The sequence below is a fragment of the Apium graveolens genome, chromosome 10 (assembly GCF_009905375.1).
Source record: "Apium graveolens cultivar Ventura chromosome 10, ASM990537v1, whole genome shotgun sequence".
NCBI lineage: Eukaryota > Viridiplantae > Streptophyta > Magnoliopsida > Apiales > Apiaceae > Apium > Apium graveolens.
Window position 1 is genome coordinate 115,997,895 of NC_133656.1, and position 14,055 is coordinate 116,011,949.

At 34.3% G+C, this 14,055-nt stretch overlaps 2 protein-coding genes across 23 annotated transcripts; one reads left to right on the forward strand and one right to left on the reverse strand.

Annotated features, from left to right (window-relative positions):
• Positions 1 to 75: 75 nt before the first annotated feature.
• Positions 76 to 6,598, reverse strand: LOC141690098 (ABC transporter B family member 11-like). Its single transcript, XM_074494712.1, has 13 exons — positions 6,051 to 6,598; positions 5,085 to 5,469; positions 4,875 to 4,929; positions 4,588 to 4,763; positions 4,177 to 4,398; positions 3,797 to 4,035; positions 3,104 to 3,629; positions 2,723 to 2,996; positions 1,754 to 2,637; positions 1,403 to 1,669; positions 1,050 to 1,313; positions 673 to 966; positions 76 to 562 (listed from the first exon to the last, which is right to left on the reverse strand). The coding sequence occupies exons 2-13, from the start codon at positions 5,382 to 5,384 to the stop codon at positions 209 to 211; spliced, it is 3,855 nt and encodes a 1,284-aa protein (XP_074350813.1). The 5' UTR covers positions 5,385 to 5,469; positions 6,051 to 6,598; the 3' UTR covers positions 76 to 208.
• A 209-nt stretch (positions 6,599 to 6,807) lies between these two features.
• On the forward strand, positions 6,808 to 12,260 carry LOC141690102 (uncharacterized). Of its 22 annotated transcripts, XM_074494732.1 has the most exons (8): positions 6,810 to 6,918; positions 8,771 to 9,133; positions 9,312 to 9,430; positions 9,875 to 9,922; positions 10,184 to 10,250; positions 10,369 to 10,478; positions 10,697 to 10,864; positions 11,577 to 12,260. In XM_074494732.1, exons 1-3 carry the CDS (start codon positions 6,901 to 6,903, stop codon positions 9,378 to 9,380), a joined length of 450 nt encoding a protein of 149 aa, XP_074350833.1. In that variant the 5' UTR covers positions 6,810 to 6,900; the 3' UTR covers positions 9,381 to 9,430; positions 9,875 to 9,922; positions 10,184 to 10,250; positions 10,369 to 10,478; positions 10,697 to 10,864; positions 11,577 to 12,260. The 22 variants fall into 22 exon arrangements, with proteins under 22 accessions (XP_074350841.1, XP_074350842.1, XP_074350843.1 ...); XM_074494727.1 differs by having other exon boundaries at positions 9,312 to 9,922; XM_074494730.1 differs by having other exon boundaries at positions 10,184 to 10,478.
• The last annotated feature ends 1,795 nt before the right edge of the window (positions 12,261 to 14,055 follow it).

Genomic DNA, 14,055 nt, shown 5'->3' on the forward strand with positions numbered 1-14,055 from the left:
AAAGTGTTTTATATGAAGTTCTTGAAGATAGTATAGGACTATAGCTACATAGGTGGCTAAGATGACACCCAATGCTTAATTATTAATATCTGTATTTAATATTTTTAATCATCTCAAATAGTACTAAAAATTAAATAGAAGAAAGAAAAGTCATATTACAACTGCTTGAAACAAGAAGCAATTTACAATGGAACAGTCAGTTAGGCTCCTACTTTGTGTTGCTAGTGTGGAGCGCAACTAGAGATGCATAAAAACCATCTTGGATGCTGATCAATTTCTCATGTTTACCTTTCTCCACAATGACTCCATTTTTAACCACAGCAATCACATCCGCGCCTTTGATGGTGGATAGGCGATGAGCTACTACAACTGTTGTCCGGTTCACCATCACCTGGTCCAGTGCATCTTGTACAACTCTCTCTGATTCAGCATCTAAAGCACTTGTAGCTTCGTCTAGAAGTAGTATCTTCGGACTTTTGACAATGGCACGAGCAATGGCTACACGCTGCTTCTGTCCACCGGATAACTGTATTCCTCTCTCCCCCACTACTGTATCATACCCCTACAAGTTTCCATCAAATAGAGATTGTATCAGACCTAATCTTACAATTCTTGCAATTTTGTTTTTGATCAATAGAATGTACAATTGGTTCACTTGTGTGTTTCTCTTACCTGTTGCAATCCGCTTATGAACTGATGAGCATTGGATTTTTCTGCTGCAGCTATAACTTCAGCTTCAGTTGCATCCCCACCCTTACCATAAGCAATGTTGCCTCTAATTGTATCATTGAACAAGGCTGGTTCTTGGCTTACAAGCCCCATCTGTTGCCTTAACCATTTCACCTGTAAAGTTCGTATCTCGACCCCATCAAGTGTGATGTTACCTGAGTTTGGATCATAAAATCTTTCCAGAAGTGCAATCACAGTTGATTTCCCGCTTCCACTTTCTCCAACTAAAGCAACTGTCTGCAAAATATCATCGGAAAAGAGAAAAATATAAATACTTGGATTTGAACACTACCAAAATCTTGCAAGTAAGAATGCCTTGCCTTGCCACTTCGAATTGTCAAGCTAAGGTCTCGTAAAATTTGAATATCAGGCCGAGTTGGATATGTGAAGCTTAGGTGGTGTAACTGTATGTCTCCGTTTAAATTTGGTAAAGTAATACCAGATTCTTCATTCGGGTCTATTTCCGTCTTTCTGTCCAGGATGGCAAAAATAGATGCAGCAGCAGTTCTAGCTTTGAATGAATCTGATGCCACAGAACTTGATTGAGAAATACTGATAGCAGCCATACTCAGCGCAAAGAAAACCTGCAAGGCAAGTAACATCTCACAATAGTCTAATCATCTACATTTAGACATGAATGATCTTGAAAAATGTGGAAAATGCAGGTTCTTACACGATAAACGTTTCCGAAATGCGTTATCCCTTGTGCAACAAAACGTGATCCGGCATAAAAGCTAACTGCATAAACAAAAAATAGTACAGCAGAAGATAAGCCGAACCCTATTCCACAAACCAGTCCTTGCCTTATCCCATCCTTCTTTGGAACTTCACATTTCTTCGTATACAATTCAATTACTTTCTCTTCGGCACAGAAAGAAGCAATTGTTCTTATACTCCCAACTGCATCAGTTGCAACTTGGCTTGCGTCCTCATACATTGCCTGTAGGTAGTTAATAATTGGAACATGAAAAAACACAAGCCTGAAATTCTGTATAAATAGATTTTTTTTTGAAATTTTACAAACCTTTGCATCTGAACTGAATCCTGATAAGAACATTGTCTGAACATACCCATTGACTGCTACCAAGGGTATTAAACCAAGAATGATAAATGCCAACTGCCAACATGCTACAAAAGCAATAACTAAACCAGAAACTGCTGAAGCTGCATCTTGAACTAGTTGTCCAAGTCTATCACCAACTAAAGCACGCACGGTGGCTGCATCTGTAGAAAGTCTGGCACCAATTGCCCCGCTTGAGTTTTCAGGCTTGTCGAACCATCCTACTTCCATGTTTGCCACCTTCTCGAAGCACAAAGATCTAATCCTTCTTATTAACTTACAACCGGCCACAGCAAAAAAGTATGACTGTGCTGGATATGCAACAAATGATGCCATTCCAAGGGCTACAAACATCAGGGCCCAGAACTTTGAGTCTTTGCTTAATTCATGAGGTGGCTCAAATAGGATTTTAATAGTGCTTGAAAGTATCACACCAAATATAGGATATGTAACACCGTTCATGATAGCAGCTAGTGATCCTGCAAACAGGACAGGAATCTCAGGCTTGTTAAGATATGCAAGCCTTCTAAGGGGAACTTCTGGATTTATTTTCTGGAGAGGGTCTATAGGTTCACGTTCAGGTTTAGGTGCAGGTTCTCCTATTGTGATTTCAGTTAGACCTGTGGGTAAACGAAACGATAGGGTGAGTGAACGACGGCTGCTGCTATTTCCTATACCAGAAGATACCCTACTGATGGAACTGTGCATCCTTTGGCTTGAACCTCTGCCACTTCCTGAACCTATGTCTGTCTTGTCACGGTCACTAACACCTTTTTTGCTCACTTCTTGCAATTTTATAAGCTGAGAGTATGGCCCTTCAGTATTTTCTAGTAATTCAACGTGGGTGCCTGAAAGAATACAACAGCTTATTGTCCTTCCAAGTTCAAACATAAATTGTGGAGTAAGAACATAAATTGTGATATTGGATGTTACCTTTTTCTACCATCTTCCCCAGATGGATCACTGCAATCATATCAGCATTTATCACTGTACTCAAGCGATGTGCCACGATGACAGTGGTTCTGTTAACCATTATCCTGTCCAATGCCTCTTGCACAATTCTCTCAGATTCTGCATCAAGTGCACTAGTTGCTTCATCAAGAAGTAGGATTCGCGGGTCCTTTAGAATTGCTCTGGCTATGGCCACTCTCTGCTTCTGTCCACCAGAAAGCTGAGTTCCATGCTCACCCACCATAGTGTCCAGTCCCTATTAATAAATTCAAGGGTCAGTTGACATACTGTCCCCGGAATGAACAATAGAGAAAGCTATACTAATCAGTTAAACTAAAGAAATCATATGGATATGATCCAAACCTGAGGTAGTTTATCAATGAATTTAGCAGCATTGGCTAGCTCACATGCTGCTCTGATCTCCTCAACAGTTGCACCATCCTTACCATAAGCAATGTTGTCCTTTATGCTAGATGAAAACAAAACAGGTTCTTGACTAACAAGGCCAATTTTTTCTCTTATCCATTTCAGCTGAAATTCCTTAAGGTTTGTTCCATCTATAAGAACCTCACCGCCTTGTGGATCGTAAAATCTCTCTATCAGACTTATCACTGTAGACTTTCCACTTCCACTCTGTCCAACCAAAGCTGCAGTTGTCCCGCTGGGGATGGCAAGAGAGAATCCACTAAATATTTGCTCATCAGGTCTTGCTGGATAACTAAAGGAGACATCTCTCAACTCTATATCACCTTGAATGTCATCTAATTTTTTTCCTCGAGTATCATATGGATCTATATCAGGCCTCCTATTTATAGTTTCAAACATTTTGAAAGCGGCAGCTCTACCTGCTGCAAATGCACTCATGCAAGGAGAAGCCTGCCCAAGAGACCTGTGAACAGACAGCTTGGCACAAGATTTCAAAATACTAGAACAATAAAATATATATTCAAAGCAAATAAATCGACTAGTCGAAGGCTATTTCAGGCCATAGAGTATACAGTTAAATGTCACTAGAGTTAAAGTGGAATGATTGATCAGATTAAAAAAATTTCTTACATAGCACCAGTAAGAACAGCAACAATGACAACAATCACAGTACCCCCGGAATAGCCTTTTTCTATAACCAGCTTTGCACCAAACCAGACAGCCATTCCATAACTGCAAAATGCAACTGACATAACTGTTCCTAGTCCTAGTCCAGAAGCAAAGCCTTCCTGAACACCTGATTTATAAGCACTTGTAAGAGATTTGTTGTAGTTGACGACAGCTTGTCTCTCCCCGGTAAAAGAAGCAACCTACAATTTTTTTTTTAAATGGTGATACTAATAAAAAAAAAATCGGAAGTGGTTATAATGGCAAGCCTACTCACAGTTGCATTAGTTAAAACTCAATGTTGAGTGTTCATGTTTAAACTTAATTCAGGGATGAGAAATTACCGTTCTTATTGATCCAATTGTTTGTTCCACAATTGTTGCTGCTCTTGCATAAGCATCTTGTCCACGAGTAGACATCTTGGAGCTAACATGGGACATCATTCCACCAGCCATCACAATTGGTGGAATAGAACTCATCAGGACAAATGTAAGGAGCCATCCGTTGATGAAAGCTACAAAATAGCCTCCAACAAATGATACCATCAGCTGTATGAATTTCCCAACCTACAGCAAAATAATGAATTTTACTTTTTGCAACATTTTCAAACACAAAAATTTCAGAAACATATCAAGGTATAGAACATAGAGTTGGAACTGTGACAAACTGACAATCGTTCTATCCTCTCTTCAGAATACTGATATTTTCCTTCCAGGAAAAGTTAGCTAGTTACTGTAATCTTTAGAAGCTTTTACCTTCTCGCCCATGGCATCTTGTATGAGAACGGTGTCACCAGACATTCTTCCGATAACTTCTCCTGTATTCGTTTCCATATCAAAAAATGTAATATCTTGTCTTAATATATTTTGAAGATATAACTTTCTTATCCTTGATGCCTGTCTTTCTCCGGTTACCATCCAGCAAGCCACCTCTGACAAACAAAATTGAAGGTATTTCGAATTTGAGTTTAAATCTGAATGCATATATCTTCTACTTTAACATATGGAGTTTTACACTGACATTTAATGTAATAATCACTTACGGAGAAATGATGCTACACCAGTTCCTAGCCCCACATAAACAAATCTTAGCGCTACCTGATGCCAACAGTTTACAAAATATCAACATTTTAACAAATTCAGTGTAAGATGATTTGCTGGAAAGTAATTAAACGATCACTTTAAATACTTGTCCTTGAATAAAGATTTCAACTGAAACTGGAAATTCTGCATGTAGAATCAGGATTACTTACCTTTGAAACCGCCTGGACTACATCAACTGTATCTTGATTGTGTCCAAAAGAATTAGCCAATTGCCCATAAAGGACAGTCATCAAGGGCATGCTCACTCCATTGCCAATAGAGCCAATGATACCGAATATCATAAGTATAACATCTACAGAATCCGCAAATGAAAAGAGTTTGTGGAAGGGGACTATATTGTCACTCTCCTTCTGTTTCGGACCATTAGCTCCAGAACTTCTTTCCACCCCTTTATCTAGGACAAAGGTTGTTGAGGTTCCACTCGTATCTTCGCTAACATCATTGGCCATGTTATAATGCCAAGACTATTAACCAACTGAGCTTTGCTTTCTTCTGGTCAGCAGGCTAAGAAACTCGAAATTGGAGATAAACAAACTGCAAATGAAGTTTTATAAGTGTCAGAACTGGTGAGCAAGCAGATAAAGAAGCGACAACCAGGAAAAATTGAAATTCTAGTCAGATCAGGAAATGTTCAACTAAAATAATTAAACAATCCTTTCCTCTCAATCTGCAGCGCAGCATCTTGTGTGACCTGCCTTTTTTTATTATTTTCGGCAGGTGCTTTTAGCATTCAAGTACTAATCCAAATTACAAATATGTAAGACAAACAAAAACTGATCAAGCCTTCATACATAATAAATGATCAAAATGATAATTCCAAAGCGTATGCCAACACTAAAATATCAGCCATGACAACTATCCACATGCATACAAACAAGATCTCCAGTATCATATGAGTGTGTGTTTGTGCCTGAAGGAGACTTGTGAATATAGTAAATTTTTACTTAGTTTTTACATTCCCTTTCTCTTGTAGAAATTTTAGCTTATCTACAATAATAACAACAACAAATTATCTTCAATAATAACAACAAACGCTCTAAACAGAGGGCTACACTATCACTAGATTTTCGTTATCTATCACACTACCTAAGTTAGCTGAGAAGCTTGGAACTTACCTGAGGTAGCGGATTTAATTTTTTTTTTCCAAGAATAAAATCTCCCTTATTTCTTAGAAATGGAGCCACAAGTTGTCTTTATCGTCGACTTTCCTTTCTCTTATCTCTAGTGAAGAATCGATTCACCAGTCATGCCTAAGAACGTGGGTGTACGAAGCAAATCAATCACTAATGGCCAATATATCATAAACAAGAAAATTCATCAGAAGCGAGAGTAAGTTGTTTTAACAATTTCTTTTTTAAGAAAAACATAAGAACATTCTTGGCCTGCAGACGTCTACACCTACTGTCAAACAAAACTTTATTAATGTCACCTGCTTCAGTAGCTCAATCGAAAATTCCAAATTACTGAGGTTTTATGTAATCTGAAAAGGCAAAATTACAATCACAGATGCACGAAATACCAATTACATTGTCCATACTTTGTGACACTACCTTACAAAATTCATGACACATGCAACAGATCTTTGTAGAATGTGAAGAACACAAATTGCATTTAAATAACAATGCAGACTGCACAGTATAACGTGTCCCTGGCTAAGGGGTTGGTTACGAAGCACTTTTGGTTGGATTAGCATTTTAATTGGATTTGTCAACAGACAGCAGTACTGAAATTCCGATTTTCTGGACATAGCCTTTGTGTGACATTTTCCTTCACATGGCTTACATAGTGTCTGTTTCGTCTCCGTTTCATACTACTTCAAAACGCATACTGCATGCATGTTTGCTTAAGTGAGATGGACAAGTTTAAATGCAACAACTTGGGAACTAAATGAAGGTAGCCAGCCTTTCAAGTACACTTTACTTCCAGGCTTCCAGCAGGTCAGTAAGACAGTAACTGAATGCGAATATGGTAAACAAGATCCAAGTAAGTCCTACTCGTGATGCTTCAAGTTTTAGAAGAACCTACTCGTGTTAATTAAAATTTTAGAAGAACAGGTAACTTAACAAAAATTTCAGTTTCATATCTACTTCTAAACGAATATTATGCTATATCAATATCATAGAGACTGGTGCACATTGTTTTTCTGACTGTTCAAATGAATTATAAAAAAGAATATAGGAATATTTCGGAGATCTCATGGATAATCCTTTTAGCAACAAAGATGAACTGTCACGATGGACTTCCATGTTATCATCTGTTCTTGCCCAAGAACAACATGAGTCTTTTTTTTAAGCTAATTAAATACACTCAAGCATCTCATGTTTAAATTCTTGATATTCGACATCATTTTATATTACAATTTGATAAGTAATTAAGTGAAATTTATATGTGATGAGTGACCAGAAAAGAAGGGTTAATGAAAAAACACAAAGAAAAAAACAGGTGCACGTACATCAAACATACATGGTTTATTCTTGTATAATACAAAAATAAACTCTAATCATATAAAGTGATGAACAAACTAGTCATGAAAAAGAAAACTACTAAAATTATGTAAAATTTGCACATTTTTAAAAATTAGCCTCCTTTGTCTTGAAAATTTAACTCCGTGTACAATATTCAAAATTATTTTTGTTAAAATAATGTAGTGTAATAAAGTATTTTATAAAAAGGTAGATGCATATTATTTTTGTCTTAATTTTAATAATTCTTATTACACTGTTTATTCTAAGTTTATGATATACTGTTATGTTTTTTCTTTTCAATTTAAATATATTAAATGTGAAAAATGAGGGCATAATAGTAGTATAATAATAATAATAGTAAACACAAAATTAATCCCAAAAATATTTTTTTTAGAGAGTGCCACGGATTATTTTTTGCTCTTTAGAAACAGTGCCCCGTATATTTTTTATATTTTACCCTTGTTGGAATAAAAATCACACCGAAAGGGTTTTTGGGGCAAATAATCTAATCAAATTCATGTCTTGCTTAGCGGTGCTTTCAATCTTTTGATTTCAGGTTAGTAAAAAGATCCCACCTTTTGAATTGCAACTTTATTTTCTTGAATTTTTTGTTTCTTTTTTTCTCTTTGATATATCAAGAATGTGAATTTAGTATTGAAATTCATTGCAATTTGGGTATTTTGATGATAATGTGATGTTTTCTTGGTGATTCAAGAGAACCCATGTTGTAAAAATTTGAACTTTAGTTGAGTTTGATTAGAAAAACAAAGAGTAATTATGAAAAATTGAAATTAGTATCGAATTCATTGCAATTTGGGTAATTTGGTGATAATTTGATGTGTTCTTGGTAATTCAAGAGAACCCATTTTGTAAAAATCTGAGCTTTGTTGGAGTTCAACTGGCAAAACCAAGAATAATTGTATAAAACAGAAATTAGTATTAAATTCATTGCAATTTGGGTATTTTGATGTTAATTTTATTTATGTGCTCTTGGTAATTTAAGAAACCCATGTTGTAAAGATTTGAGCTTTATTTGAGTTCAATTAGTAAAACCAAGTATGATTCGAAATAACAGAATTTAGTCGTGAATTCATTACAAAGTGGTTAGTTGATGAGAATTTACGAAAACCTATGTGAAAATCTGAGCTTCATGTGAGTCAAATTAGCAAAACCACTATAGTGGAAGATGAGAAGACAAAATTTGAGGTTTACAGGGATAGAGATGCTATGTGGAAAGTTTATCCAAGTATTTTCATCTTCTTTTTCTTTTAATAGTTTTTTAAAGGCTGAATGATGTAGATTTTGTGCAATCTGAATACTTTAGATGTGTTTTTGAAAGGATTTGATGGACATTAGGCTTTTGTTGTCAGGAAATTGTTGAATCTGAAAGAATGCCGATAAAAAAGCATATTCTTGTTTGTCGGTCTGGTGCTAAGCTTGTGATGTCCGAGGATGGTTCATGGGCATACATGGGTGGGGATGCTTATGCTATTGGTGTTGATGATAACACTCGTTTTGATGAATTGAAAGTAGAGATGGCAGATATGTGGAAACTTGATCGTAGTTCTATTACTGTCAAGTATTTGCTACCAAACACAAGTAATAACCTTGTGACAATTTCAAGCGACAGAGACATAAGGAGCATGCGTGAATTCTGTGAGGATTCTGCAACTGTGGATGTTTATGTCAGTGGTACAAGTAGTGTGACTAGTGATGCATTGGCTACGCATCAGGTATTTACACCCTCTCCATTTATGTGTTCCTTTTCAAATTTGGATCCTAAACTAAAGGACTATAATTTTTCATGTACTTGATCACTTATGTTTTAACAAAAGTGAGTGTGTATATCTTAATGTTTCTTTTAGAGTACACTACCAAGTATATGTATAATTTGTCTCATTGTTCTTGTAGATCCAAGCGTACAAAAAAAAACTGTTGAAAATGTCAGCCCCCCTGTATTGCCTCTTCCTGAACGGGTGATCGGTGCTGATCAAGTTTCCCGTGGTGATGGGTTGTCTCGTCCTGAACGGGTCATTATTGCTGATCAAGTTTCTTCGTTTTGTTTTCAGAGATATTAAAAATTAATAAATTATAATACTCGTAACTGACTTAACTGGGTTCGGCCATGAAAAACCCAACAGACATGTATAAAAGGGCTAAAAAGATTCTTACATCGGCTTTTACAAACTTGGGTTATAATTTGGGCCTGTATGGGGTTTATATTAGGGTTTTAGAAATCAAAATCAACAGCTTTTAAAAGCCATCAAAATATTTAAATTAAATTAAAAAAAATTAATGAAAATAAAATAACAAAATACAACAAAAAAGGAGCAAAAACACACAAAGAATCATCTCTGCTAGTGTTCATCAATCAAAACTAGTAATTTAAGTATATATATTCATGTTTGTGTGTATATTTAGTGTTTGAACTAATGGGTTGTGACTAAATTTGTGTGTATATATGAATGTTTTAGTTGCTTTGATGGTGAAAATCTTGTTCAGCTGCTTAAATAAATTCAGAGGTAAATATTTTCTAAGCCCTTTTGATTTTTTTGTTAATTTAGTGAATTGTTTGTGATAAAAATTAAATCTTGAATTGGTTTGATTTAGAGGTAAATTTATGCTAAACCTTTTTGATTTTTTGTTAATTTAGTGAGATTTTTGTGATAAAAATTGAATCTTGAATTGGTTTGATGAACCCTTTTGATTTTTTGTTAATGTGGTGAGATTCTTGTGATAAAAAAATTGAATCTTTAATGGTTTTGATGATTGAATGTTAACAGAGAAATAGAGTCTGCAAGAATTTTGGATAGTGTGGATAGTGTGGTGCCTGATAAGATATGGGTCAAGGTTAACTTCTTATATATGCTCCGACTTTCGGTTATTTGTTTAGTTTCTGTCGGAGTTGGAATTGGAATTGGAATTGGAATTGGAATTGATTTTGAATAACAGCAGCACTTTTCGATAGGGGTCAATGATGTTACGTGGGTTCTTGAAAGGATGCCCGTTGTGGTTGCAGCAATTGACAACTGTAGTTTGATGATCGGAACTGGAGACAGTAAGAATGTTCGACTGCAGGTTATTTCTTTGCCTGATTTTGGTTATTGGCCGACTAATTGTCTAATGTTAATTGTTTATATAGTGTATTTTATTGGCCTTTTCTTCGTTTATATCTTCTCCAAAACAACGCTTAATTTTTAAATTTTTAAACCTTAATGTGATTAACCTAACACGGTGAAATTATGATGTTATTCATTATGGAGACTTTGAGATTTTTGATGATACGTAAAATACAGGATATACTACTGGCTTCAGATTGCTACCCAAAAATGCTGACAAAACATTTGCCAAGCTTAGCCTCTTCGAAGAATGTACCACTGATATATGTGAAGGATAAGAGATGAGGTTCATTAAGATTGGGTGATTTGGTCAAGCTGAAAACTGCCATTGCTATAGGAGTTAAGGTAAATATCAAACATATGAAAACTGCCATTGTTGTAGGAATCAAGGTTAATTTCATCACTTGCTGTATATTAGAGTGACACAAATATGTAAATAAAGGTTGTGATTATATTAGGCAACGTATATTTCAACAATACTACAAAATAGATTTGACAAATTTGTGTGGCCTCTTAGTTAAAGAATAAATGTTTGTGTGGAATTATAGATGTTCAACATAATTTTGAGTACTTTTCTTTTCCACTCTTGTATCGTGTTTGTTTTCATTTAGACTACCAAATACTCCCTCCGTCCCTCCCAAATGTTTACATTTGGGTGGGGCGCGGAGTTTAAGAAAAATGATAAAGTAGTGGAGAAAAGTTGAAAAAATGAGTAAAGTAGTGGGACCGATTAATATTATATGTGTAAAGTGGGTATAGTGGAAAAAAGTAGTGGATGTAGTTAATTTAAAAATTATAAAAACTTTACTATTTTTGGAAAATTTTGAAATGTAAACAATTGGAAGGGACGTCCCAAAAAGGAAAGTGTAAACAAATGGGAGGGACAGAGGGAGTATTGTTCAACCTCTATACAAACTTTATAATTATTATCAGGTAAATATACTTTCGAAATTAAAGATATATAAACTTGATAGAATACATTCTTATATTTTTTTTGTGTTATAAAGTGTTTGCTTGATTGATTAAAATGTCTTAGTGAATATGTTTTTAAATATAGGATAGAGGAAATGGCATTAATAAGCTTATTGAGAATATATTGAATGATCAAGAGTCACACGGTCTAGACATCCAAGACGGTTTAAAATCTTCAAATGCGGATATGCTTGCTATAATCGGGAAGGTACCAGCCGAGATGATAAAAGGTTCCATCCAGGAGACCAGGACAAAAGTGTAACACAGATAAACTCCTTGATGCAAATCCTAGCTTGGACATATACACATATGTACTCAATTCTTGGTTAAAAATCTACAACTTTGAAGATTGATTCCTCCCCTACATTCTTTCTTCAATCAAGTTGTATCATACTCTACATTATTTAGGCTGATCGCATATTAGAGGTAATGCAAGGTGACCTTATGAGTTATGACTTCCAGAGAGTAAGAGAGTAGAATATCTGTAATTGACTTGATGCTTTTTTAAGCGTGTAATGGTTACATTACGCCTCCTGCCTAGAATAGAAAAAAAGATGATTTAAACAATTTTGGAATGAAGGTATCAACATCATTTAGTACGGGTTGGAAAAAATTTGTCAGGATAGCAGAAGATAGGCCGTGACTCCCAAATCCTTGTCAATTTTATAATTTTTTTTCCTTAAAAAAGTGGTTGAGATTGTGACATTACCACTTTAAAATAAATTATGTTAAAATGTTGCAAATGAAAATTTATAATTTTTTGTTTCTAGTGTTCCTTTTGCACCATCTAATAGCTGCATTCACATAATAAAGGTACTGCATTGTTTGCGAGTTTGTGACAAACAAATTATTACTGCTCTCTTTATTTGGTCTGAACAATATGATGATATTGTGCAAGCTGAACTAATATTCAGTCTTAGTATATAACACTGTATTTGTCGGTCCCTGAAACTTGAAAGCTGGGTTAAGTCGGAAAGTTGTCCAAATTTATTTCATTTTCTAGTTTAAGAATCCTGCATTACATCTGTAATTTAGAATGTTGAAATACCTTGAAGTTTTTGATCAATTAGTGCAGGGTTGCTTAGGAATTTTTTTTGTACTTTATTGTATAAACTCAGAACTTCCTTGGTTTCAAGTGAACTTATATAATTGTCCGAACCTTTATCTCTCATGTGTTGCACGGAATGTGTTCTCAGTTACCCACATCACTCTCATTATCATTCAACCTTTACGGTGCATATTTCATTGAAGAGTGTTCAAGTCCAACCATGGAAACTGCATTCCATAACCAAAAATCTTATTTGACAGTCAATTTTCATGCCAAAATAAAAAGAAAAAGATGGAGGAGGAGTTTACATGGAGTCTTGTTTCAAGCAAAAAGAATGACGATTATTAAAAGACAGAAGGCATTTTTTGACATACGAACTTTACTTATTTTTTCGATATAAGCCATGAACTTTTAATTACATGTCTTTTATTGATAGTGACCGAAAGTCGAAGCATATAATTAATGTTGAAATAAAATTTTCATTCTTTTATTGATAGTTTTTCCATAAAGGTCATAAGTTGTATGTATATTTATTTTAACTAATTTGACTTATATGCCTTATAATTGAATAATTTGTTCTAACAAATCTAAAATCCCGGGATGAGTGATAATCAATTTTGGAACGACAAGAGATTTAATCATTTGAATCATAATATTAAAAACGCGTCATGTTTGAGAATTTTTTTGAAATACCTAACATTCCTTAAAAAAAAGGAATTTGATTTTAAAATGCATGAGATTTTTTCATATTTAAATTAATTTATCTACAAATAATTGAAATATCCAATAAATAAGTAAAGATAAGAAATTTCAATTTACATTATATTATGATTTCACAAAACAATTATATATATATATATATATATATATATATATATCTTGCATTAAAAAAAGTTATTTTCACCAAAAGAAATTATTTCGTTTTGTTTTCATAGATAATAAAAATAAATAAATTATAATACTCATAACTGACTTAACTGGGCTGGGCCATGAAAAACCCAACAGACATGTATAAAAGGGCTAACCAAATTCTTTTATCGGTTTTTACAAACTTGGGTTATCATTGGGCCTGCATGTGGTTTATATTTGGGTTTTAGAAACCAAAATCAACTGCTTTTAAAAAGCCATCAAAATATTTAAATTAAATTAAAAAAATTAATTAAAATAAAATGACAAGGAAGAACAAAAAAGGGAGCAAAAATCCACGAAGAATCAACTCTGCTAGTGTTCATCAATCAAAACAAGTAATCTAAGTATATATATTCATGTTTGTGTGTATATTTAGTATTTGAACTAATGGTTGTCAAGAAACATGACTAAATTTGTGTATATATAGTACGATCTCTGCACAAAAATACTCTATTTAGGAATCACCTCTTTATTGTAATAAAAAATTACGGTCCCAAGTTGGCCAGACGGCCGGTTATAATTAAAAATAACTTCTACGTTATAATATTTTATACTTATTATAATTACCTCCTTTATTAATTTTCCTTTAAAGATAAAAATGCTGAAA

Bases quoted from the DNA above. Each gene is read 5' to 3' on its own strand.
- LOC141690098 (XM_074494712.1), bottom strand. From the start codon at position 5,384: ATGGCCAATGATGTTAGCGAAGATACGAGTGGAACCTCAACAACCTTT. The intron at 4,930-5,084 runs GTAAGTAATCCT...TGTTGGCATCAG, and splicing joins TAGTCCAGGCGGTTTCAAAG to GTAGCGCTAAGATTTGTTTA. The intron at 4,764-4,874 runs GTAAGTGATTAT...TTTGTTTGTCAG, and splicing joins TGGTGTAGCATCATTTCTCC to AGGTGGCTTGCTGGATGGTA.
- LOC141690102 (XM_074494721.1), top strand. The intron at 9,134-10,293 runs GTATTTACACCC...TTATTTGTTTAG, and splicing joins ATGCATTGGCTACGCATCAG to TTTCTGTCGGAGTTGGAATT.